This window comes from Centroberyx affinis, unplaced genomic scaffold, assembly GCF_046629955.1.
Source record: "Centroberyx affinis isolate AG114_WGS23_722 - 3 ecotype Tasmania unplaced genomic scaffold, CSIRO-AGI_Caff_v1 ptg000638l_1, whole genome shotgun sequence".
NCBI lineage: Eukaryota > Metazoa > Chordata > Actinopteri > Beryciformes > Berycidae > Centroberyx > Centroberyx affinis.
In genome coordinates this window covers 188,460-215,576 of record NW_027279264.1, presented here as the reverse complement: position 1 = coordinate 215,576, position 27,117 = coordinate 188,460, and the positions used below count along the sequence as shown (strand labels likewise).

General features: G+C 42.7%; 2 protein-coding genes across 2 annotated transcripts; one reads left to right on the top strand and one right to left on the bottom strand.

Moving 5' to 3' along the window:
* Window positions 1-6,404: 6,404 nt before the first annotated feature.
* On the top strand, window positions 6,405-17,612 carry znrf3 (zinc and ring finger 3; the record flags this gene model as incomplete). The annotated part of the gene is made up of 6 exons (XM_071518871.1): window positions 6,405-6,479; window positions 8,531-8,662; window positions 9,644-9,751; window positions 11,314-11,481; window positions 13,518-13,620; window positions 13,864-17,612. Coding segments are annotated over 6 exons (2,331 nt in total), but the record flags the coding sequence as incomplete, so codon positions are not given.
* Window positions 17,613-19,592: 1,980 nt separating this feature from the next.
* coq5 (coenzyme Q5, methyltransferase) lies at window positions 19,593-25,943 on the bottom strand. Its single transcript, XM_071518874.1, has 7 exons — window positions 25,742-25,943; window positions 24,316-24,465; window positions 22,935-23,159; window positions 22,618-22,724; window positions 21,715-21,803; window positions 20,547-20,658; window positions 19,593-20,173 (listed from the first exon to the last, which is right to left on the bottom strand). The coding sequence occupies exons 1-7, from the start codon at window positions 25,941-25,943 to the stop codon at window positions 20,072-20,074; spliced, it is 987 nt and encodes a 328-aa protein (XP_071374975.1). The 3' UTR covers window positions 19,593-20,071.
* Window positions 25,944-27,117: the final 1,174 nt, after the last annotated feature.

Sequence of the window (27,117 nt, the reverse complement as noted above, 5' to 3'; positions counted from 1 at the left end):
GGGGCGGGCCTCGTCTTTGTCTCATGGTGAGGTCACCTCCCCTCCCCTCTCTCTCTCTCTCTCTCTTCCTCTCTCCCTCTCTTTTTCTCTCTCCGGAGCTCGGACTGGTGTGCAGTTTACCCACAAACCCCTCCGTCTGCCTGCATTGAGAGACACTGTGCCGCAGTGTCAACCTGTAGGCCTAGCTGGGAATTACACACTATTAATTCTGCACTACTTAACAGAGGCCATAAAGGTGTGTGTGTGTGTGTGTGTGTGCAGGGGCGCGCATATGGGGCACCTAGTTCAGAACAGGTCTTAGCAGTTCGGCTCGAGGCTGGAACTCTTTCTAACACTTAAGACATTTTCATTTTCATTCAGAATATGCTGCAAAGAGAGATGTCAAAAGCATCTTTATTTTCATTCAGTTTGTTCTTTGTCTTTGCAAATTACAAACAATTTGGCATTAGTCTTTGTCTGATTGTAGTCAGATGGACACGCTGCACCACTTCTCACAGGAACAGTCTATGCTTTGCAAGTTGAATGGGAGAACCGTGGCCTTTTGCTGTGGAAATATTGTGTCCTGCTTTGCCGATCAAACTTGTCATTCTGTACCTTTTGCCTTTATTCAGGCAATACCCAGTTCAAGCTCTCTGCATGCTGCAGCAAAGCATAGCTCCACAATTTTTTTTTTAAACAGGAACTGATTGGGTCAAGGTGGACATCTCATCTGACAAATTTCATCTGGCAAAACTGGTCTTAGATCAGTGGCCCTACTTGGAGACACTCGATAAACAGGTCTGTGTTCACTTCCTGACCTAACCTCTTATCTGCAGTTTGATATTAATGGCTGTCACTGAGCTCACTGAGTGCTTCAAGTGATTCTTTCCCCTGTATATTTACGTTGGGTAAACTACACGTTTATATGAAGGCGGCTGAATGGAGAGGAGCTCGAGGAGGTTTTCAGCCCCTGTCCGCCGGCAGCGTGACACGCAAGTGGATTTTTATCTGCTCCGTAAACATTTTTTTTCATGCACCTCGAAAAATACTTTGAAATAGTACCACAGACATGCCAGGACTGCTGTAAAATGCTCAAGCCAGGGGCTCAACGTTAACCAAATTAATATTAAACAGTGAAATGGGAGAGTTCAAAAGTTTGGAGGAAAAAGAAAAATTGAACAGTGACAGTAAACTCCAGGGAAGACACAGTCCATCGTCTGAGCATGTTTTTTTTTTTTTTTATCTCTTTCTAGTCAACAATTCAGGGTTAGCATTTCATGGCCGTGAGTCAAAACCTTAAATATGAGCGGAAAGGGATTCATGAAAAAAGTTACTGGCAGGATTAAACCCAACAAGGCCATCTGAGTTCACGTTATGCCCTTGTAAATGGTTTCAGGATAGTGTTTATGTGTCTGTGGGAACCGGGAAGTCCTTATTTTGCAGCTGACTGGACGCTGTAGACAGCAGATCCAGCATGGCAGTAGTGTCAAGCCTGTTGTTTACATGTCATACGACCAATATGATGTCCAGCATCCATAAACAGCATGACAGTCATTGCCAGTCTGTCACTCAGCCGTGTCAAATAAAGTGTCACATAAAATGTTTGTGGATCAGAAAGATGATGTTAGGTAGTGTGCCATGTGTGCATCCTTGGAAAACTCTGTTGTATTCACTGCTGCTGACACAAACTTTGGATACTTGATGCATAGGCCCCATGTAGAACACAGGACATGGATAAATCCCATTGTAATAGCAATATCAAGGAGACACAGCAGACTTCTGCACTAAGTGCAATGCACATAAGTACAGTATTTGCTGGACAAATGATCAGCCTGCAGATTTCCCTGGAAGAGGCGTTTCGAACATAGTTTCATTTCCTTCGCTGGAGTGCCCAGGCTTTCAATCAGATGACACAGCCACGGTGAAAACTTTGATTTTATTTTAGTTGAATGTAAATAATGTCTTGGCACACACGCATGCTCTGAGAAGGAGAGAGGAGGGAAAAAAGGCGACCACATATAAGAAAATCCATGGGAGAAAAGTATGCCTTTATCTTTTAATAAACCGTAAAGCCAGGAGGCAACATGAAATTACAGCATAATAGCAGAGGAGAGTCTTCTGAAGACTTAATTGCCTTAATTATAGCAGTGCGGAGAGAGGGAAAGGAAAGCGGGAGGAGCAAAAAAAAAAGAAGGGAGGGAGGGAAGCAGAGGAGAAGAAAGTAGGAAAGCAAGAGGGAGTGATGTAGACATGGTAGAGAAGAACTAGTGAAAGCTTGCTTGAGCCACATGCTGCAGGTGTAATCCAGGTGTGTGTGTTTGTACGTGAGCGCATATGTTTCTCTGTTTCACATGCATGTTTGCACATATTTGTATACAGCATGCATTTGTAATTGTGTGTGCTGGGGTGTTAATGTGTGAGTGTCCATGTTTGCTCGCATGTGAATCCAAAATTGAGACTGAGATCACTCCGAAGTAGCCCCCCACCCCCACCCATGTGAATGTTTGAGCGAGCGCTATGCTGAGAAAATTCTCTTTCCAGACGAGTGAAATTTTCTCTCCCTCAAATCTTACAAGCTGGCAGACTCACTTAGGGATGCTAAACATAGCTTTCATTTTCCTCCGTGTCCTCTTGCGTCTAGACTGGCTTCTCAGTACTTTCTGCTGTGGTTTCTGTCCACTCAGGAAGATTGTACCCTAAATTCTCATGCCTCCAAGCCAGCGGGAAGTTTGTTGAGCCAGCAGTATTGCGCAGTACCTGTGCATGGCCCCCAAGAAGCAGACGGCTCAAGTTGAGAGTTTGGTCGTGTCTGCTCATGGATGGGACGGATCAAGCCCTCAGAGTGGGAGCGTTGATCACCTTTTGCCCCTTTTAAAAAGATATTAGCAATGTTGATCTTTTTTCAGGATTTAAAGGGGAGGAAGGTTTGGACACACAACTTCTATTCACTTTTAATGGAGGTTCCTGTTTACCTGCCTTGGCCCCATTATTCTCAAAGATTGTCGCTAGAACTCAATTGGTATATTGTCACACAAAATCTTTCAAACTGCTACTCGCCAGACCATTCTATACACCCTCTGATGCCTGAAAAGGGAACAAAATTAGAATTTTCTGAACAATTCCTCTCAAAATCTGAGCCATAGTGACATATTAGTGCAGCAAGCATGAACTCAGATGTTGGACTTGCAAAATAACAATGTGTGTGTTGTGTGTGTGTTGTGTGTGTCCTGATCTCATCTCTAATCATGACTGAGATTGTCAAAAAGATGCCCTACAGCGACTTCACCCTGAGAAGCCTGATGAACAGACCCAGGTCTCTTGAAATCCACTTAATCTTAATGAGACTTATCTGAATGAAAGCTTATATTGGTTGGCAGCACATATCATTCTTCTTTTTTGAAAAGTTTGCAGTGGATGACTGGACGCTGTCTGTCTCACATTACACATGCACAATATCTTCTTACACGGGAGCAGAGCCACTTGAAATTCTATAGCTGTTTTGAATCAGTGAAGTAAACAGTATTTCCACTCAGCACCTTCTCTTTCCACTTTCTAACACTGAAGTGTGCAGTTTATTGTGAACTTTGTAGCATTATAACAAAGTCACGACAAGGAACATTTTAGATCAAAATCGTCACAATGGAAGAAGTATTTATCCGTCCTTTAGTGTCCAAGGTTGTCGTTTTTTCAGGGAGTTGGAGAGAGGATGTGTCACGTTTCTTAAGAGAGCCAGTTTGCCTGTGGGTGCATTTTTGTTGTCGTCAGGCAAGTCCCTGCACTGCAGCGCAGGCCTGCCCGAGTGGAGATTCTTTAGCAGGGAGATCTCTTTCTTCTCAAAGCGTCTTACCAAGAGCTATTAATTATTAACTGGGAGAGCTAACATCAAAGGAGCAGACTTGCGCTGAATTAAATGGGGGCTAGAGCCTGGCGATGTGGAGCTGAGAGAAAACTGGGTGAGAGGGAAAAGCTGAGCGAGATTTCACTCTCCCAGCTTTTGAACTTCCAAGTACAAAAGTGAGAGAGAAAGAAAGAGAGATGTTAGCTTATGTAAAACGGGCAGGACGAAAGAGAAAAGTTGGAAGGGCTTTTATTGATGCCGCATGGCCGTTTTTAATGTTTCAGCGTTTGATAAGGCTTTCATTAACAACTGGAAAAGATCAAATCAGTTTGCAGGGTTAATTATAGTCTTTGTCGAGCTATGAAAGTCAAATTCGTAAACATCTTGTCTCTGGATGAGACCTTACATACACTGTAGGCTTTCCATGGGGAAACCAAACTGTGAAGTAGCTCATATACTTAAGAACCATGATGTGCTCTCAATCATTTACACTTTCTTGAAGCTGATTCTTAGAGTGTGTTACATTTGCCAGTCCATATATCAAATGGCTTTTGCTCGTTTGGTCCTTTCCTTCCCCTGTTTTAACTTGCCGGTGCAGCAGTAATACAAGATAAGTGTAGTGAAGAAGACCCAGGCTGGCCCACTCTTCCACCTGCTGCACCTCCCGACACCTTTCCTGGCCAACATGGAGGGGAATGTGCATGGAGGCCGGCCAGCTTGACCTGGCCTGGCCTGCCCGGTCTGCCCGGTCTGCAGATAAACAAGCACGGAGGCGATCAATCCCACTTAGTCTGCCTCAGTAAGAAAAAAACAGGACAAACACTACTGAGGGTACTCAGGCAAAAGAAGTTGCTCTCTGGCAGGGAAACAGAGAAATGAGAACAGGGGGGGAAAGTGCCAAGGAAACTCTCCTAGGTAAAACATTAAAAGCCTTTATTGTGTTGGTAGTTCATACTGAGCTGCTAAAAAAAAATCCCAGCATTCTTCAGCATAGTGCCTTCTACAGGAAGCTGCTGCTCTTGGCTTTGCCTGCATCAACTCTGTATTTGATGTGGTGGAGATATCTATAGTGAGAACGGTTATTGATTCTGGAGAACACAAATCCCACTGGTTCTCTGGGCCTTTTTGGTTTCTCCTAGTAAGATCCTAAACCTTTTATTCACCTTGGGCCATAGATTAAACAACGGATGGCTACAATACCGGTCAAAGTTGACACCGAACTTTGTGGTTCAGCTAGGTGTCCAAATACTTGCTGTCCACAGCTGAATTTCAATCATTAACTAAGACTAAGCCTCATCATACATGCATTTCTTCCCCTTTCGTCTTTGGGCAAAAGATGCGGTCAGAACAGTGGGGGAAAAAAACAATTGCTCAGTACGACAACCACACATTGTTGAGTGGTGCCACCTCTGAATTCAACACGATGGGTTGCGAAAAGAGCAGTTGCGCCTCCCCCGCACATACCACTCTCTCTCTCTCTCTCTCGCTCTCTCTCTCTCTCTCTCTCTCTCTCTCTCTCTCTCTCTCTCTCTCTCTCTCTCTCTCTGTCCTCTGTCTCTCTCTCTCTGTCCTCTGTAAGTGCCTGTAGACTGGAGCTGTGACACTCTCCAGCCACTCCGCAGCAGAGTCACAGCACTGTACATTGTCACTTTGATCTTCACCCCCCCTCCTCTTCCCTCCAGTTATGAAGAGTGTTGGCAAGAACCCAAGGGCACTTGATAATACCAGGATATGATCCCAGCCGCGCTCTTTTAGATCATGTAGTGCAGACATCAAAACGTTGTCTAAATAGGGCACCATGAATCAAGCCGGGTGAGAACGGGTTGTCGGGGAAAGTAGGAGTTAAGATAAAGGAACTTTTTTTTCCGATGAGGGGAAGCCAATTTGGATTCTGCGAGGAGATACTAGGGGTTCTGCAGATCCAAGCGTTTCCTTTATCTTTTGCCTTTAGCAGAAGCCTTCAAAAGACCTCTGTACCATGACTTTCTCTTCCCTTAGATGAAAGAAACTGCCATTTTTAGCAGTTGGAAATCCTTGATAACTTTACTGAACTTTCCTGAGTGCGAACACTGAAATTCACTTCAAATTCAGCTCCATGTGAATACTCAGAGTTCCCAGCAAGAACCGTGCTTGCTTGCATTAGTCCTTGGTTACAGCACAAGCTGTGACAGAGATGCAAGTGTGTGAGCTGCTATCATACTATTAGCGTAATGTGATGCAGATGTACTTGCGATGACATCATGAAAACTCGACAGAGATGGAGAGATAGACCACATGTGCTCACACTAGCCAATGTTATCAATGGCTTGTTTACTTCTTCTCGCCTTTTGGTTTTCTGTCTGTCTATCTGTCTCTCTCTCATTCTCTCTCTCTCTCTCTCACATGGCTCATTTTAAATATTCTGGGGTTTTGCTTAGTCAGAGAACTCCCCCTAGTGGCCTTAATTTGAATGTGAAAAACCTAAGCTTGGATAGTCAGAGTGCATTTGTGAAAGGACGATCTATTTTAACCTGATGATACGCTGATTGGGCTTTTGTTTTCAGTGGTGTTCAGTATATTTAATGATTACTTTGTGCTCCGTTTGCAGGCGAAGAGAGCGGTGCAGAGGGGAGCTACAGCCGTCATCTTTGACGTATCAGAAAATCCGGATGCCATCGACCAGGTTTGTACACACCTAAAATTACCCAGGCATTCACACACTCACGTTTCAACAATGCTGAAACTGTCTAATCTCTCTCGGTCCGTCTGTATAAAAAAGGAGCTCTGCTTTTTCACTTTGCAAATAAAGCTCAGAAACATGCCCTGCCCTTCTGACTGGCGGTGTGCGCTGTTTGTACAAACAATGCTCTTTCTATCTTTAGTTCTGTTCAAAAGCATGTGGATCAGCCGGGCTCATTCAGCCACTCTGGGGCTTTGGGTCTACCTTGTGTTTAGTGAGTGGTGCGCTGTGCTGTGAGACGCTGAAAATGGATATCCAAGTTCAGCTTTCACTAGACCATGACCGTGCTCTGTTGAGCTCATAATTGCACAGGTAGTGAGCGCTAACACACATTACCTCATCCCCCGAGACCAGAAATGATCCATGGATCTGTCTCTGAGCACACGTTTGTGAAAACACACACATATACTGTACATCACACACACACATGCGGTATACACAACGTTAAAGCCAACTCTCCTCTCTCTCTTTCTTACTCACTCACACATTCTTTGCCTCAGTCTCTCTCCCCGTCTTTCTCGCGCTGTGGCTGGCTCCTGTGTCTTTGTTGTTGAGCGGTATAATACATGAGTTGCTCGTCTGAGCGGCTTTGTCGCAAGAATTCTCCTGTGGTATTCATCCTCGCCACGCCAGGCCTGGACTTGCAGGTTTTTTTCTTCCCCCCCCCCCCTCCTTTCCTCTTCTTCTCTGCCGCTGGGTCGTAAAGCGCGTAGCTAAGAGATAAAAGGGATTGCGCGGGGACCACATGAAAGGCAGCGCCGGGCGGCTGTGTTAAATTCCCCCGAGAGGCTTTTCCAGTCAGAGCGGCCCGATCAGCAGAGACAGCACCCACAAGGCCGAGGGGCAGGGAGGAGGAGCTTAGGGAGAATTAAGGTCCCCGGGCTGAAATTAGGAGAGAAGCTTTATGAAGTTAATGTACTTGACCTCCTTTTTTTTTGTCTTGGATGGAAGATATGTGGCTGAAACACTTTGGGGTTTTGGTCGGGGTAAAAGTTAAGTTTGTGATTAACTTTCCTTCGAGAGCGATAGACTTATGTGCTTCTTTGGTGTATTATGATAGGATTGATAGGTATACTTTCACGGTGCATCGTTTTTTTTCAAAGGCTAAGCGAGAGTCTTGGTGGAGTCATTTCTGAGAGAGGGAACAGCGCAACGGAATCGAGCGGGAGATCAAAAGTTTCAACATCTATACTTTTAAGCCAGAGCATATTTCACTGGGGAACATGACGACAGCAGAAGAAATAGAAATGTGAATATCCCCGGTATTTCCCTTGGGCTTTTCAAATTACAGATTCCAGCAGCAGACTAGAGAGGAGAACAGAGAGAGAGGAGGAGTAAGGAGTATGTCAACTGGCTCCAAAGCCAGAACATACTATTCATTGACTATTTCTTCCTGCTCCCTTTGGCAGAGTGTGACCGCAGTTTCCATGTCTCCAGCCTATAGGTCATTTTTCCCATTGGGGAAATGAAAGAGTTCATGTCTTGGGCTTTATGATATTCATACACTTCTCATCCATAAGGGGATTGTTTACAATGCTGTAGGCCCGTGTAATTTTGACCAAATTTTTAGGGTTCAACTGATACAGGTTTTTGAAAGCTGCTAATAGCCAATATTTTGTGTTGATATCCGGTGTCTTTACATTTGACCATTTTCATGCCAAAAAAGCATAAGGATTCAGTGTTTCCCCCAGAAGTTTCTCCTTGTCAGGGTGGAAAAGCCTCTAAAATGGCATTTAGACCATTATGAGACACTAGAAACATGAAACACAGACAAATGAAAGGGTTTTTGAACAATTAAATGAGCAAATAAAATGTTCAAAGAAAATCTGTAGCTGTGGTCAGGGAGTGGACAACATGACCATGCAATATCCAGTATTTTTATCTGCAAACCAATATTTCGGTCTAATCCTACAAGATGATGTTGTGTATTGGTACATCGGGTCTTGTGTATCTATCTCTCTCTCACGCTGCGTCTCTCTTGTCTCTTCTCTCAGCTCAATCAGGTTGCGGAGGATCCCCTGAAGCGACCGGTGGTGTACGTGAAGGGGAATGACGCTGTGAAGTTGATGAACATAGTCAACAAGCAGAAAGTGGCCCGTGCAAGGATACAACACAGACCACCGAGGGTAAGATCTCATACCAAAACCATACCGAAACCACTTAAACACACACACACAAAAGGCACAAGTGAGGAACACGAACGCGAGGCAAACATGCATGTGAGACCCGAACTCCTAACGGCACTGAGAGTTTTACAGATATGAAGAACAACGAAAATTCCAGCCGAGGAAATCTGACTCTTTCCTTTCTTCTCTCTCCACCGCCCCGAGGCCGAGGACTTTTGCGCGGCACTGCGAGAGATTAATATCACCCATTCAAAGAGCTGTTTGTTTGCTTGGAATATTTGATAAGGGACCAGCACACTTTGAGGTCAAATAGCTTGACATAATGAAAGCCCGAGAGAAAGAGCTGCCCGATAAGTGAAGATTTGTCTGACTGATACTTTGAGTTCACAGCAGTTGTCCGGACCGTGGAGGATTAACTTATCGGAAAATGTCACTGCTTTAACTAAGTCTTCTACTTAGTCTGTCCCTCACTGTTGTTCTCTTCTTCTCACTTTTTCTGAGATCATCTTTTACCTGTTGCAGTATTTTGTTGTTGTTGTTTTTCTGTCTGGAACTGAATTTGCTGCTGCAGGTGTGGTCAGATCTCATTTGTATAAGAGATCTTTGATCTTGATGTATTAACCTTGATAAATAGATGAAATTAGATCATTTTCATAGTGAGTTATATTTTATTGGGCCAATTTCTGACTAAGGTGAAACTAGATTGACTTACATGAATAATCAGACATATTCATTCTAGGCATCAACACCAAATTTAATGAGAAAGTCAAATTTTTATCTTCATAATTCTCATAATCTAGAGTGAATAAGAGTCAAAGCATTGAGCGTTCTAGTCTGCTGAGCTATCATCCGATATCCTAAACTTCCAATGAATGGAAATGAGAAACTCAACCATTTTCAAGTGTAATAACCCTTTTACTATGACTCATACACCAGCTGCATGTGAAGATTATTTGACAGATTTTTGTTTTCCCACAGCAGCCCACGGAATATTTTGACATGGGCATCTTCCTGGCTTTCTTTGTGGTCGTGTCGCTGGTTTGCCTCATTCTGCTCATCAAGATCAAGCTCAAGCAAAGGAGAAGCCAGGTTAGTGTCTACCTGCGTGCAAACACACACACACACACACACACACACACAAGCACACACTTGAATAGAAGGGTGGAGGAGCAAGGAACTTATTTATATGCTTCTCCCAGTTTGAAGCACATATGACTAAACTTGCACATGCTTGACTCATACACAAAACACACCCGTTTATATAACGTTTATATGCAGAAATCTAATTTCTCTCACACACACAAGCAAACACAATGCCATGCCGTATTTTTCCCAGCAGCACTACTTCACTGGGAGTTGCAGGCGTTGAGTCAGGCGACAGAGTCACAGTAGCTCTGGTGCTGATTGATTCCTCTCGTGTGTTGACACAAAGCTCTCAGCGGAGGCTTACGTCCGGTGCATGAATCAGGATTAGCATTTAATTAACGCTGATGAGAGGTTGGCTGCAGGAGCCCAACGCACCGAGATGTCATGACAAAGCAGAAAACCTGTAGCGGGATCCCCAAAGACAGGTGTAATCCTGCCAGCACACCTGTGTGTGCGGCTGCGTGTGTGTTTGCGTCTCTGTGCGTGTCTGACTGTGTGTTTCTGTGTGTGTGTGTGGGTGTATGGGTGTGTGTGTGTGTGTCACAGCGGCGGATGACTTGGTCGTGATGACTTCCTCTGGTGGTTAATTAGGAGAACAGCTCACACCAGGGGCAAATTGTCACACGTAACAACCCTCTTCCTTTCTGCAATGTGCTGTTTGTTCAGCCTGCACCACATTTCAACAGTTTTACTAACTGTGGTTAGTAGAATGTCTTTGAAGCAAATATATATTAGCCATCAGATTAAATTCAGCATTAGACTATGGACACAATTTTCTGTGCACTGACTACATCTGGGACAAATTGAGGACATTCATTTTTGGTTTGTTGAATGATTCCTCAAGGGTTTTGTTATCAAAGTGTTACCACAACTGCCCACACACAAGACTCCAGTTTAATTATGTCACCTTGAAAACACTGACTCCACGGTCCTCATGTTTCATGTTTCTTGGGCCTTTTCCTACTAATCCCTGTGATGAGAATGGAGGGTGAAAATGCATTTGTTCGCATGCCAAAGCCCCAATTCATTGCCCTCTCTCTGACCCAGAGTATCCATAGGTCCTTAAAAAGTCTTAAATGATCTAATTTAAGGCCTTAAAAAGTATTGAAAGGTCTTACATGCAGTTATTAGATGTCTTATTTTTTCGCTATCCAGCCTTAGATGAATTTACAACAGGGTTATTACAATAAAATATACTTTTTTTTATTGGATCTGATTTAGTGAAGACAACTGACTCCATGTCCCTTAACAATTAATTGGTTTTGTTTCTTTTGTTCTTTTTTCTTATACTGCCCATTTATAGTTCCAGAACTTTCATTAGCTATGTTCAGTCTGAAATTGTCTGTTTTGCCAGCTTTTTGGTATTTCATTTTGTTTTTGCATTAGTCTTAAATTCAATTCTAGGTAGCATTAAAAAGGTCATAAAAAGTCTTAAATGTGGCTTTCTGAACCCTGCAGATACTCCAACTGACTCTCCTCCTCCTCTCTTTTCCTCCCCACCACAGAGCTCTATGAACAGAATGGCCATCCAGGCCCTGGAAAAGATGGAGACACGCAAGTTCAAGGCCAAGGTCAAGGGTCAGCGTGAGAGCAGCTGTGGGGCATCTGATTCGCTGAGCAGCAGCTCCACTTCAGACTGTGCCATCTGCCTGGAGAAGTACATTGATGGGGAGGTAAGAGACGACACCAATCTCATGCTTGATTTATACGATGGGTTTCATCTAAGCAGTCCGACTGGTCAAACATGCGTTCCAACAGGGCTGATTCTTCCCATAAAACATGGCTAGCCAGACTTTATGAGTTGCTATGCCAATTCTTGTGGTAACTATGAAGCTAGTTAGCAGTCTCTTGTTTTCTCCTGTTTTTATGTTCTTATGTATGTACACTACTTAAGCTTTTCAGTCATTTCATGCATTGGTAACCAGTGGGGGGGGAAACGTGACAATACCCTTAAGGGCCTTCTTTACTGTGATTATGGGTACTTCGTCTTGCCGATAACCTGGTGCCTAAAGAACACGGTCCTGAGTATTATCACTATACTTACCTATAGTGAATAGAATATCACAGAAGGTAATGCTACAAATGTACGACCACGTGAACATTTTGAGTACGATACAATTACACGTAACATACACCATCTGCCATTTTGTACTGTAAGACACTTTCATCCAAAGCCCCTTACAGTACCATGAGTGCATACATTTTTTGCACGGGTGGCCCCTGAGGGAACCTCTTAACTCTTGCAGTGTTAGTGCGATAATCTACCCACTGAGCTCTTTTTTTCTTCATTACATGTTTGGTATACATGAAACATAATGGAGTTATTTGGACAATGGAATGGAAGTTCCCTGATGTGCTTAGGGACCGTAGTCCTCCGATCGTCTATGACATTCTTTCCGGTGCCTTTTTAGATGTGAAATACAGTCTTTCAGTGCACCTGGAGAGATAACGGTACCCAGTGTGCATTGGGCTGTGATTATGCTTCCTGTTTTCCCAGTATGGCCTCCTTTAATCCTTGAAGGAGTCATTGTCAAAATATGTAACCTAGACCCTAATCTTGGACTTTGACGATTTACTGTAACAGCATTGCTCATCCTCATCCGGGGACGTTGGGGGGTACAAACCCCAGTGCCCAGGGGGACGCAGTTGGTGTGTGTGTTTTCTTTGTGGTTATGTGTCTCTTCAGTAAGGAGGAGAAGAAAACACAACAAAGCATGGCGCCAGGATTGCACAGAGGAAGTGGCGATATAAAAGGCTGAATGGCATCAAAGCGGTTTTTGAGCAGTGAACCATGCAACAAAAGCTTGGGTGGAAAAGAGCCCAAAGATGAGTCACATTAAGCCACAGAGTAAAGTATTTATGGCGGTGAAAGAGCTCTCGCTGGAAAAGAATATTATGATTCACATTCATAGTGCTCCTGCTTTTGTGCCTTGGAATTCCTCGATGCCAATTCTCAATCCGAATGCAAAGTGTTGCATTCTTTTCATATCAACCCTCAAGAAGTGTAAGCCAGTTGTTTGTTTTGTTCCAGAAAGCGGTGACATTGAGCATCAAAGCCGTATTTCTGCTGTGGTGTGGCATCTAGTTTAGAGTTTTGTTTGGTGCATGACGTGAAGTTGGCTCTTCAAAGTTCAGCAGTTGAAGACAGTCACAGTCACAACCACAACGGACGTTTCTGTGCAGCTTTGCTGCCACCTTCTGGACACTCACCCACACTCCACAATACATTTAAATTCACCTCCTGGGAAATCAAACTCTATTGCAGTTTGTCATTTAAGCAGACACTATGGATCTTTATTTCTGGATTTTATGTTTTTATATATATATATTATTTGACAAAGGGCACTTTAATGTTCCTTTTAAGAGGCGGCTAGCTCCATATCCCGTTTTACAATGGATGGGATCTGTTGTCTCTTGATATTTAAAAGTCCCGCTAGGATAGCTAATACATGAACCAATATAAGGGGGGATATTTTGACATGTAAACATCTTAACCTATTTACTGTTGTTCTGTTCATTTCTGTACAGTATTTGTGGGATATTTGTTCTTGGTATATGAAGATGCAGCTAAACAGCTTATCCCAAATTAATCCATAACCATGACCTAAACACACTCACTGATGTCATCCCTTCGGTAGCCAAACCACATTTACTTTAACAGGTCAAATCTGACCATTAAATCTTCATCTCTTTGTCTTTTCCCCTCCAGGAGCTGCGGGTCATCCCCTGTGCTCACAGGTTTCATAAGAAGTGTGTCGACCCCTGGCTGCTCCAGCATCACACCTGTCCCCACTGTAGACACAACATCATCGGTGAGTTGGTGCACAGCGTCTCGTTTCTTTACTTTGATGTTTAGATAAAATCCTCTTTACCACCAAACTGAAATGCGTTGAGTCCATTGCATGTAATAAAACTATTACCTAATTGTAAAAGAGGGACTTGCTAATGCTTTTGTGTTAACAGTACTGAAATGAATTAATGAAAAAAACCCTCAAAGGTACTTTTTGAGTTTCTCATTTGTAGGACACTTAATTTCACACTATTTATTTTCACAGAACAAAAGAAGGGGAATCCAGGGCCAGTATGCATGGAACCTGGCAACCCAGTCCACAGCCGGCAGCAGAGGGTGGTGCTGCCAGTCCATTACCCAGGCAGGGTGCACCGTGCTGGCCAGGTGACAGCCTACCCAACCCGCACCAGCATGGACCCCCACGGCAATCCCATCACCGTGCTGACTGTGGACCAGCACCCAGATCCTCAAGGTCTGTACCCACCCCAGTCAACCTCTGCCTTCCTCCGGAGCTACCACCCAACCCTCCACCTGGACCACTCACTCAACCCCCATCACTGCGGATTAGAGCACCGTGGACCCCCTGCCTACCCAGCACAACCCCACCATGCTGCATTCAAACGACCCAAGTTCCATGGTCGCAACTTCTCACGAGCAGCCTGCTTCTCGCAGTATGAGACCATGTACCAGCACTACTATTTCCAGGGTTTGACTTTCCCTCAACAACCTGAGGGGGGCCAGGGGCCTGCCGTGGCAGGTCAGCTGGGTGGAGGAGGGGGGGCCCACAAGGGCCACCATGGCAGGGCCTTCCAGCAGGGGCTGTTATACCCCACAGTAGTACACATGGCGCCTGCCTCTAGTTCACGGATAGGTGATGCTGGAAGTACCTCTGGCCTGGGTTGTTACCATGGCCACCGCTCAGTGTGCAGTGGTTACCTGGCTGACTGCCCTGGTAGTGACAGCAGCAGCAGCAGCTCAGGCCAGTGCCACTGTTCCTCCAGCGACTCCATGTTGGACTGTACGGAGGTCAGCAACCAAGGGGTGTACGGTAGCTGCTCTACCTTCCGCAGCTCGCTGAGCAGCGACTACGATCCTTACGTCTACCGAAGTAAGAGCCCATGTAGGGGCTCCGCAGGGGAGGCAGGGACTGCGGGTTGTACCACAGTTTCTGCCGAGGACTCGTTAACCCCTGCTCCCTCGGGACACGACTGCCTCCAGCCCCCTCCTGGGGCTTCGGGGTATAGCTCGGGGGACCACCTCTCCAGCTGCAGCTTGGAGCCCAACTACAGCAGTCGCTCATCACTGGAACCCAGGGAGAACAGCAACACTAGCACTACCTCAACCGGGGCTCCAGAGGCCGCTGGAGCAGACAGGGGAAAGGGGCCGCAGGAGGAGTCAGGGGAGCTAGGGGCCGCAGCCTGTAGCTGCTGCTTCGAGGTGCTTCCTCCCAACGTGGAGTGCAAAGGGCAGGACTCGGACCGAGTTGGGCCTCTGGCCTCAGGGCGCTGTCATAGGGGGGCGGAGTTTCAGAGCTCCACCTCGAAGAACTACTTTGCCCCTGAGCACATGTGCCCTTCCTCGGAGCAGGTGAGCTACGAGGGGCTGCCTTGCTGTTTCTACAAAGAGATGAAGGTCCACCGGGCCACAGCAGGGCGCTATGCCGAGGACTATGCTGTTAACGTGCAGTACGCGCATGCAGACTCAGATGCCTGCTCTGGACAGGGCTGCTGCGAACTCAGCCAGAGAATACCCATAATTCCTGAGGACACAGATTGTGAAATGGGCATAGGGGCAGAGACCCAGAGCAGCTTATTGCCTGCCACTGTCACAGTGGAGGGTGAGGGGCGGACAGGGGAGCCCAGGGAGGGGTATTTCACCACAGGACAGTTCAGAGGTCAGCCATACCCTCAGGAGGAGGAGACCAGGGCTCTGTTCCATCCCCAGCTCTCTGCTAGCCACAATGCATCGGGAAGCAGTACTTCAACAAATGAGGGGGGTCTAGGTATATGAGGTTGAGCCCAGAAACAAGGGACTCAGTCAAAGTGTGTTTTGGTACCGTACCAGTCAGTCAGTCAATCATTGAAACCCTCAGTTGCCTTGTTCTAACCTTGCTCGCTGAGCTCTGAATGTTATCATCTTAGATTGTGTGGATTTCTACTGAAACTGATGGCCTGACATTTCTAGATATACAGAATATCCAGTTCATTCCTGTGGCCACAAACGTCTCAGCACCAAACTACGTTACCACAGCGTTGAGACATAGTTATACTACAAATATGGATGGAGGTTGATAACTGAAACTAGAGAGGTTGGTATTGGCATCTAGATGTAGGCTATCTGCTGCCATCAAGGGTCAGGACCGTGCAACCACAAGTAGCGGTGCTGTAACTGGGCCCAGTTCTTGTGAGATTTTTCTGACGTCGTGAAAATCTATGTCACAAGATATCTAGACATTTTTTTGTGCAAGATATTTGAGAATTTTTCAAAAACTGTACGCTCTTAACTCTTGTCACACCAGCATCTGCATCTACATGTATACATTTTGTATATGTGTGTACGTGAACACTGTTGCCTATAAAGCTTCAACAAACCACCAACTCAAATAGAAAGGTTGTATGGATATAGCTATACCAAAACAGAAAGACATGATTGTTTTTACTTTCTTTTAATTTTTTCAAGGGCAGGGAAAGGGGTCTTTCTCAGTGTCTGTGACCCACACGTTTCTCTCTGAGGAGACAAAGCTATATAGTAATAGTATAGAAAAATGCATAGAAATGTGAATGCATGGCTGACACTGGTCTCTGTTCAATATGATACGGAATTTGTTTGTTTTATGCATTGCATTTCTATCCAGTAGTGGCCTACCTGTACGAGATGTGCCAGAGCAACATAAAAGCCTTATGCTGGTAAGCTATTGTAGCAATATCCAAAGAGACTGTGCCACTTTTGCTCAAATGGAAGTCCAAAGTGACATAGTGTCTTTGGGTCAGTAGATTTCTTCAAAAGTAGAGTGTAGCACTCTACCTCTCATTTGGAAGCCCTTAAAAGTTTATTTTAGCTGTCACTTACCCAATTTCCTCCATGAGGCGTGCTCTTGATTATCTACAGTTCTTAAGGTTCTTGTGTGTATCAAAAGGCCAAAGGAAAGTAGCTGGAAAAGACTCAGAATTCATAAGGGTTCCTTATTGTACTGTGACATTTTATTTGTTTTTTTGTTTTGTTTTTTAACAATGCAGTTACACATACCACAGTGTATCCGTTTGAATCATATCGTACCGTGCATAATACATACTCGCGATATCAATGCTTGTCATTCATGCCTTTCTGTTTGTCCTGCAGACTGTTTTTATACTGTTTCTATGAAATATACCCATTCTCTTCACAGAGGCAAACCTTCTGAAATAACCCTATTTATAAGTTAACCCAGTGCTGTAATCAAGTGAGAATCTAATCTTGCCTTTTGCATAGAGATATGTACCTACTGCAAATATAACATTTTGGGGTACTTGAGTCACTATTTAATTTTTTTGTTATTGTTTCTAGCACTTAAGATTAAAATGTGTACAAAAATTAATATTTTTTAATTTTTTAAGAATATAATTATTTTCTGTCATTACCATTACAAATGTTTAAAAAAGGCTAGAAATCAATCTGTGTATATTTCTGTACCTGTATAGCAACACATTTCATAAATGGAAATATGTTCTCTGAATATTTATTTACTAATATATTTATCTTTAAGCCATGTCTTATGTTCAGAGTGTATGAACGTTTTGGAGTTATTTGGTTGCTTTTCATTTTGAGAAAAATCACTAACATGAGACTTTGTATATACATGGTAATTGCACACAAGACGATTAAATCCTCTCTGACCAAAAAACTGATTTTAAAACTTTAGTACCATACAGTTTTGTAATTAAAATGTACAAAGATCTGTAAAATATACAGTTTTATTCAAGTAAGTCATGTTGTGGTGTCTTCCTTTCCATTATTTGCATCCCACAGAGTTTTTTTTCTTATTTATTTCTAAAAGTTATTATTAGTAGTTGTAGTAATAGTTAGTAGTAGTAGTAGTAGTAGTAGTAGTAGTAGTAGTAGTAGTAGTAGTAGTAGTATTAATATTAGTGTGCTTGCAAACCAACACACTTGTTTTCTAGCTCATTTGGAGAAATATTCTTCTATCCAGCCTTAACCTATACCATGCACTCTATACTTAGTTTTATTTAAGAATTTAATTATATTGCCAATTATGTTTCAAATACAAATGAGTGGTGGTTTAGAATGGAGTGGCCCTAGAACAGAGTTGGATTGAGACCAAAGATATTTCTGCCAATTTACTGAACTGTTAAAAAGTTATTTGGTTGCATACAAAGAAAGCGTGTCTGACAACTGGACTTAGAGAATTTGAATACTCAACTCGATATCTGCTTTGTGCTTTCATACAGTGAGTAAACTACTAAACTGCTGTGTAAAAGATAACCAAATAGGCTTTTTCAGTATAAAATAGCTGAAAATGTGTAGTGGACAAATCTTTCTCCATCTTCTGTATACTTAAAATACCAGGATATTATACTGTGCTCTGGGTCTGAATGAGTAGAAATTAGTAAGTTACTATCCAGCAAATTGGAATAAAAAAACCTTCAGCCTTTCTAGGATAGTGCCATGGATATATTTACTGAAATAAAAAGGGACTCTCCCTGTGCCTCAGAGGCACAATCAGAATATCACAAAAGAGGTTTAAAAACATGATTTTGCAAAGAGGATTTACCCATGTCTGGTTTGAAATAATGGCTAGACTGTGTGTGTCAGAGCTGTAGCAGTAGTTATATCTAATGTTAATAAGCTGTACTGTAGTGACAAATTGGCGATAAAGCAAAAGCTCAAAGTCCAGTTAGCCACATTAGTGAATGGATAACAAGCCTTGGGTCTTTACGCGCCAACAACCAAGCCTATATGCTAAACTTGATAAACGAAGAGTAATGGATGCTGTTGTAGAAACTGGGAGCTTGATTTCTTTCTTGATGGACCTCACTCAACTTTCTTAAACTTATAGTTCTTTCTTTTTTTAACCTAACCATGTATGGTTGCTGACTGGCGGTAAAACCATTGCCTCCCACTTCCCAAAACACACCAATCTTGTTTGTATTTATGACTAGTTGTATGAAACCCCACCGACAAGTTTTGTCTGCCCCCAATGATTTGGAGTCTTATTGCCCCAAAACAACAAAACCAACAACCGTATCGGCTTCAACATATACATTAGGTAAATCCAAAGCTGGGTGCATTGGGTAATTGGGGAAATTGGTGACATCACCCTTTTCTACAGTGACTCAATCCAGATGGACCCAAATCCTAGAGGGTCTCCCAGGGAAAAAAAACAAGATGTTGAAATCAAACCATCAGGAAACCCTAAATTATTGTTAGGCTTGGTCACTCTTGAAATAGAGATTATAGAACCGAAAGGAATTGCACAGAATGGAACGTGGAAAATTATTAGATACAAAATAAAATAATCACCTATTCACTATAGGTCAACAAAAATATAGCTCATGTCACATGTGGATGCCAAATTTCCCCTGCCAGGTGAGAGTTAGACCAAACTGAAACTCCCATCTCCAGAAACATCCACACATTTCATCCCTTATGTGATCAATTATCTCATCAACATTCATGCCCATGTAGAGAGTCGGTCATGTCTAAATCCAGATTCCTCTTGAACATATGAGGTTACATTTTCGATGGTCAAATTAATTCCAGATTGTAGCTTTTTAAAGGAGAAACAGTTGTGTACCAACAACTGCAATTGTAACCAGTGACACGCACATGCAAGTTTTTTTTGTTTTGTTTAGTTTTGTTTTAGCGAAAACAAAATTCCTATCTTCTTTATCTACTGGTCTCAACTGAACTGGCAAAGATGTTTTTACATTACTTTTAGTTTCCTGTATATTATTTTTAATGTTTAAATATTTAAAATCATTTGGTTTGGGAATATTCCACTCAGATACTGACAGCAGGTTTTACAGGTTTTAATATTAATATGTTTTGTCAACCCATAGACATTACAAAAAGTATTAACAACTACCTGTACATGTAATTAATTACTTTGAATGTCTCACCAATGACTTAACACTGATCCCACTGATGCAGTGCAATCTCAGTTCTCTTTGCCTCTCGGTTTGGCTTTTTATACTAACAATCGCATAAAGTACTTCTTCAGAGTTCACTAAAAGTTCTCATAGTGATCACTGGAGAGAGACAGAAAAATAAATACAATTAGCAAATACATAAGTTCTATGTCTGAGATTTCCTGCCATTGTGCAGTGGGATCTGCAGAGAGGAGCTCCATTCCAACATGGGGCTTCATGCTCTGTACTAGGAGCTATGCAGACAGTCTGTCAAATAGGCCGCGATCCCATCAGTACAAAGCCAGTGTTTTTGTTTGTTTGCTTTCTAGGAAGTGATGGAAGTGCATCTCACAGCTTGAAGCCAGAGTGAAGAGCCACCACGCCTCCGGTGAGGTTGTAGTACTGTACACAGTAGAAGCCGGCGTCCTCGATCATACCTTTAAACTCTTCCTGCAGAGAAAGGGAGAATAGCAAATTACATAGCAATACTGAGTCCACAAGAAAGTGACACTACAAACAAAAAGTCACACTGTGATTCGACATCAAGTCATTAAAATTCATGAAAATGTAACTAGCTCAAAGATACAGAAAACCTATGCACAGTGACAAACACTGGAGTGAGAAAAAATACAGTGCTAAAATACAACATAAAAACATCTCACCTGAAGAAAAGAAAATGACAAGTTAAAACACAACTGCATTGGATAACATAATCTAAATGACAGAAACAATGCAGTGGAAAATGGTAGAATAACAATAAGATCCATAAAATGACAGTGAGAGAAAGAGAGAAAGAAAAGAAAACAAAAGAAAAGATTCTCACCTGGTCAGGGAACTTGCGGATGCTCTCTACCAGGTACTGGTAGGACTTCCAGTCCCCAGCAATCACCTCCCCCAACACTGGGATCAACTGGAAACTGTATGCATCATAAAGCCTGAGGAATGGGATGTGACACAATTTATTAATACAGTCAGTAGCCCCCCAAAAGCATTTTCAGATCAATAAATCATTACCACATTAATTTTGAGACAGTAGTACAATTACTGGAAACAAACAAGACCATTGCCGAGAAGACTGGCAGCCTCTACCGGAAGAGTGGAAGAGGAAAGAGACAGGAAGAGTGAAAAGCCGATGGAAAAAAAAAAGAAATCACTTCCAACATGTTCATCCTCTTCAGCAAAGCAAAAGAGAAAGCCTTTGACTGAAGAAGAAGCACCGGGGTTTATGGGAAATTCCATCTTAACTTTGAGAGACACTAGCACTAACAATAATCGATTAGTTGTTTGTTCGAAAAATGTCAATCAGTGTTTCCCACGTTTTGTCCACAACCCAAAGATATTCAGTTTACTGTCATAGAGGAGTAAAGAAACCAGAAAATATGCACATTTAAGAAGCTGGAATCAGAGAATTTTGACTTATTTTTCTTAAAAAATTACTCAAACCGATTGATCGATTATCAAAATAGTTGGCGATTAATTTAATAGTTGACAACTAATCGATTAATCGTTGCAGCTCTAACTAACAATACCGCTGGCATGAGACAAAACCTACCAAATCGTCTCAACCATGGTCTCAGTCGTTTATGGTAATTATACCAAGGTGTCACAATTAATTTGACGATTTATTGATGTTTAAAAAAGCCACACATAGTCCCTTTAATAAACATACAAAATAATAATCATGGGTCTCAGAATAAGGTGAAACTGAAAAACTAAAGTTCTGCACTATGTATTGATTAGCCCACAGATTTCCCTGGCTTCCAGAACAGCCTGGATGGCAGCGGTGCCAGTAGTGCAAGTTTCACAAGGGGAGGGGCAGCCAAAACTGTCTGAGCACACAACAACCTCCAGGAGAAAAGAAAAGCCTGCGATAATGTGCTGTCGCATTAATGACAGCGATAGAGTCTTTAGTGAGTTTTTGTTAAAAGTGAAAAGGTTTGGTTCACAGAATTACACCAAGTCATCCACCACCAACGACCACGCTCCCTCACCTAGCCAACACAGGATTTGTCACTTTGCTGAACTCCAAGCACATGAACCTGCCACCAGGCTTCAGCACCCGCAGAGCCTCCTGCAGTGCCTAAACAAAACATACAATACAAAAACTTTATATGACAAAGACAAATGTCAATAAGAGTCCTAAGTATCATTTATACACGTTTGCATGCGATAGAGCTGTTCCAAGACAAAGTTATGAGAGCGCCCTCTTTAAGGAATTTTAAAGCATTTGAATCGCCATGTTGCACATAGTGTAATTAGAAATTTGTTTTATTGCATATTCCTCTGACAAATACATATATGTATGGATTTTAGGGATGGGACAATCTGCTTATCTCACGATACGATTGGATGTGCAATATGGGGTTCATGATTCAATACAACCGAGATACGATGGAATAAATAAAAGTTCAATGAGAACAAAATCTGACTGTGCAGAATTATGTTTATTTCTGAGACACAAATCTTTCTAGCGATGGCGTTGGCTGAATGTAAACAACAATTTGAAAATGTCATTACAAAGACAAAAGAATATAATTTGGATGGAGAGTTTGTGAAATTGTGATGGTCAAGCCGTCCCTTTTGTGATTGCTACAGCAGAATAAAATAGAGCTAATATCACGATTCATTTTTCTGCCCCATGATACATATTGTCACATTTTTGTATTGCAATATATTGTCCCATCCCTAATGCATCAGATGGATCACAGTACAGGGTTAGACAGGAACGGTGGCTATGGAGCAGGTAGAGGGAGGCTCAGTGTCCCGCTGAGGGACGGACACACTGTTCTACTTACGGGCCAATTTCACTAACTGCAAGGCCGCTGTACCCCTCCGTCAATACAGAGCTCATTTGTGCATTAGAGAAAATCTGGAGTAATGGTCTTGTCTATTACCTGATCTATATGGGTGACATTGCGAATGCCGAAGGCGATGGTATACACGTCAAACTGGTCATCATCAAAAGGAAGCTCCTCTGCATCCCCCGCCACCCAGGACAGGCCTGACACACACCGACACACACACACACACACACAAGTCTGAGGAGCTAATTTAATGACAGAAGCTTTCTACTAACATCTTATTTTTATGAACTTGCAGCTTTGGATAATTAGAGAAGACTTTCAGGTGCCATGGGTTGTGCGCAATTTTCATGCACCTTGCAATGAAAAGATCAGAGCACAGAAGCTGAGGTTCGCTGTAGACGGCTTACCGGTGGTGATGCCCATGCTTTCGGCTTTCTGCTTGCCCACTTTCAGCATCTCCTTGTTGATGTCGCAGACCACAGCCCGGGACTCCTGCGGCTCGGCCTCGTCCTCCGTGGAGTAGCTGTTGGAGATCTCCTGCCACGACGCCGTCTGCATGGAGCGCGCCGCCCGCCGCCGCTGCCGCTCCTGCTGGGAACTGATGTAGTCCAGGAAACGGAAGGCGATGTCACCTGGAGGCGAGGATCATCACAGACAAAACACACACACACACAGACACAAAAGCGTGGTATAGGTATGGGTTTTCAGCATGACAGGCACTATTGGTGGCCAATGTAAGATGTAACACGTGAACAAAAACAAAATAACAAAACAATAATTAAATATGAAGCTTTACCATGGAATAATAGTATTGCAAACAGAATCATGTCTAGCATGACAAAGGTGCTGTTGAGTAGGAAGCTTAAACCCCAAGTTCTATTTCTCAGAGGCAGAGCTGCTCTGAAGCCAGAAATAATTAAATTAAAGAAATAAAGTTAAAACTCAATAGGTGGAGCCAAAGAACCATGATTTTTCAGAGTGTAAGTTAGCTATCTGGCAAAGGAGGAACTCTGGTCAAAATATGAATATTTTTTTATTTATTTATTGATCATGGCATTTATGATCTTGGCAGGTTAGCAGGCTAGTTTGGCTAATTTGAACTGGGACGGTCAGCTTGGCTACATTAAATTGTTTGAGTTAGTAGCAGAGCGTTAGGCTTCACAATATTAGCTTCCTCCTCTGCCTCCGAGAAATGTTTTTGTATAACTAAAACTCCAAAAGGTATGAATGTGTATAATTGTATGAAACTGAAGCAGGGAGTATGCTCTAGGGCTGAACAATTAATCGAAATTTTATCGAAATCGCAATATGGCCTACTGCAATATTCAAATCGCAGGAGGTGCAATATTTGTTAAAGGCAAAATGTGTGTCAAAATACCATTTTAAATTAAATATTGTCGTGCTGCAGAGATGTCCTGGCCTACACATCATATTCTACAGACTTAAGAAAACATCTTTGTTTGGTACAGATCCCCGCAAGAATCACACCATAATCATTTTAATAAATTTAGTAAAAAATATAATTCCCTGTAATATCGCAAATCATAACCCAATTGCAATATCAGTCAATATAATCGCAATTAGATATATTTTCAAAACTGTTCAGCCCTAGTATGCTCATTCAACTCTCCCTGGATAAATAAAGGTTAAAAAACAGATGCTTCACCTCTAGAGTTATTTCAAATGAAAGAAAAACTTAAAACCCACAGAGGTGAGACAGACGTTTCAGATGCAGAGAGCATTACACATGATGCCCACACCGAACCCAAACAAACACAAAGCCTCTACCTGTTCCTCCGGCCACGTCCAGGAGGCGCGCGCCGGGCTGCGGGTGCATGACGTGCAGCAGCATGTCCTTCCACAGTCTGTGAACCCCCAGGCTCATGGCATCGTTCATCACGTCATACTTCTGGGCCACGCTCTCAAACACCTTGTACACTGAGGGAGCCAAGAGAAAGAGGAGAAAGACAAAGAATTCATTAACATCTAACCTCATCATGTGAAAGAATGATGATAGTTGTAAGTTTGAGAAGGAGAATGAGAGAGAGCGCATCTGTCTCATTGGATGTTGTTTAAGGAGGGGTGTCGACCAAGATAAAGTCCAGCTGTGACGTGTTAAGTGGAGTTAACCTAATGAAAATGCCTGTAATATTGGATGGATTTTTCCTGTACCCTCTCTCCTAACCTTAGCCACATCCCAAGCCCACCTAATATTCACCACACTGCTAAATGTGATTCAGGTTTATGTGTCTTTTTTTGCTTTCATGTTATTTAGCCTGTAAAGCACTAACATTGTTCTGATAAGTGCTATATACTGTATATCTACGTGTGTGTGTGTGTGTGTGTGTGTGTGTGTGTGTGTGTGTGTTTTAAAAATTAAAATCTAGGCGCTGCAACAACAACATGGCAGTCTCTTTATCTTGATCATATATACGATATATATGAAGTATAGGGAAATCTATTATATTTCTCCTATTACATGGAACCCTATGAACCTATAACAGCGCCAGTTTAATGAAGGACATGGCACGGAGGCGTGTCTCTGCACAAGACGAAGACAAGTTGCTACACATTCAGCAAATATCTAATGTTAATCTCACATTGGTAAACAGCAAATTCAGATTAGATTGACGGACGCAGCTGTGTGGAACTATTCTGAACAGTAGCCACCGACCATGTATTATTACCCCGACACATTCCGTTCTCTCTTTTACGGAGAGACAGTAGCGCTAAACTGCACTCAAAAAACTGTCAGTTCATTGTTGCCTTGCTTATCGGCAAGGTAAGGTAAATTCCTGCCAGAACAAGACGTTTTACGAATCATTAGGAGCTACTCTTCGATTCGGCATGCATCCAATCCACCAAACAGCACTTATTTCAGTATAGTTTGAACTTTGGGAAGTGGTTCGCCTCTTATTCACAGTCTTCTTCCACCACAATACGCCGTGGAAGGCAGTAGAGAGCAGTGTGAACCAATACTTAAAAGTCCCGATTTTATTTCAATTAAGTGCTGCTTGGTGATCAAGTGTGTGCCGAATTTGCCATCAGACCCTCACAATTCGCAAACCATACCGATTACCGTTCTTCAAGATTTGTGCATTTACCGATAGTCAAGCAAGCATTAAATTGGCAGATTTTTGAATGAAGCTTGGTAATACAGTCTCTCCACACCAGAGAACGGAATGTATCCATGGCTAGCATTTCTGGAACTTACCTCTCTTTGCCTTCTCTGCCTCCGGGACAGTTTCGAAGCCAAAATGCGTACTTCCGTCCGCGGTGCCATCACTAAAACAACGACAAGCTGAAAGTCCCGAACAGCGACTTGACCGACCTAACCGGCCGGTTACGGCTACGTTAATATTTCTGTGAGAATGACGGATCACCCTCCGGACGAGCAACCTGATGGAAGCTGCCATGTTGCCTTATTATTCAATCAAATCGTCACGGTGTCGTCATTCACATGCGACGACTCGGGTTGTTTTTTTTTTGTTTTTTTTACCTCTCTTTTTTCAGATTTGGTGATTTGCAAATCTAATCAGAGTGAAAGAGGCTTGGGGGTTCCTCTAAAATAAAATTAGATTAATAAAAAAAAAAAAAAAAAAGTATTTTGGTAACAAATAACCTGTTTTGACACTCGTAGAAAAGGGGCTGACATATGGGGAAATATATAGTGCCTCAGTTTGCAAACATGAAGCTAAGTTTTGAAAGGTTGAAAGTGAGTTTTGAAAGCCTGAGGCTATACAGTCAGTGCATTTTCAAAAAAATGTGCAGTTTTCTAACTTCTTTATTTTAAGTTGGTACAAGTAGACCATTCTGCAAGTCTTGGCTGCTTCCCCAATGAAAAATATTCCAATAATATCCCTATAGGGACTTATAGTGTGTCTGTCATAGGCTATTCCCATGTTTATAGTGACCTTATTGTATTTAATGCATTCTTTTTCTCCTATGGTATCGCTATAGTATTCCTATAGGCATGTAAAGATAGTTTTACTGTGATATTTGTGTAGTATTCTACAATTTATCATGGGATTACTTTAGTTCTTGTTCATAAGGATTGGCTCAGAATCCAATTTGCATCATGTTATTCTTACAGCCTTGCATATACAGCATAAACAACTGCCCCAGAGCCAGAAAGTGAAGAGCCAAAATCGTAAAATAAAAAAATAAAAAGTTTGAATAGAATCAAAATCTCAAGCAATACAGCCACCAAGGGTAAAAAAAAACTGCTTTAACTCCAACAGGGTTAAAGCCAAAGTTGCACAGAGCGAGGCTGAACAAATCACACAAGTTCCCGGCCAATAAACCCAAATCTTTTATACAATTCTTTTTTTTTTTTAATCCATCCAGGCAAACCAGCTCTTTCATTCCTCCTGCCTCACCCCTCGTGCTTCTTGACTTCTCTACCTTGAGTGCTGAAAGTGGCAGGTTTTGTCTTCCATTCTTCTCACTTTCTCGTCCCTCGCAGAAACCAGACACTGCCATGTATTGTCCTATTGTTGCATTAATTACTGGTCGACTCCGGTTCAGAGGGATAAGCTTACACCGGTCTCTGTTTTTTTCTCGGGGGCCTTGGCTATGGGAAGGGTGGGA

Coding starts and splice junctions, on each gene's coding strand:
- coq5 (XM_071518874.1), bottom strand. CDS start 25,943: ATGGCAGCTTCCATCAGGTTGCTCGTCCGGAGGGTGATCCGTCATTCT. Junction 24,466..25,741: donor GGCAGAGAAGGCAAAGAGAG/GTAAGTTCCAGA, acceptor TGGCTCCCTCAG/TGTACAAGGTGTTTGAGAGC. Junction 20,659..21,714: donor ACAAATCCTGTGTTGGCTAG/GTGAGGGAGCGT, acceptor CCCATTCCTCAG/GCTTTATGATGCATACAGTT.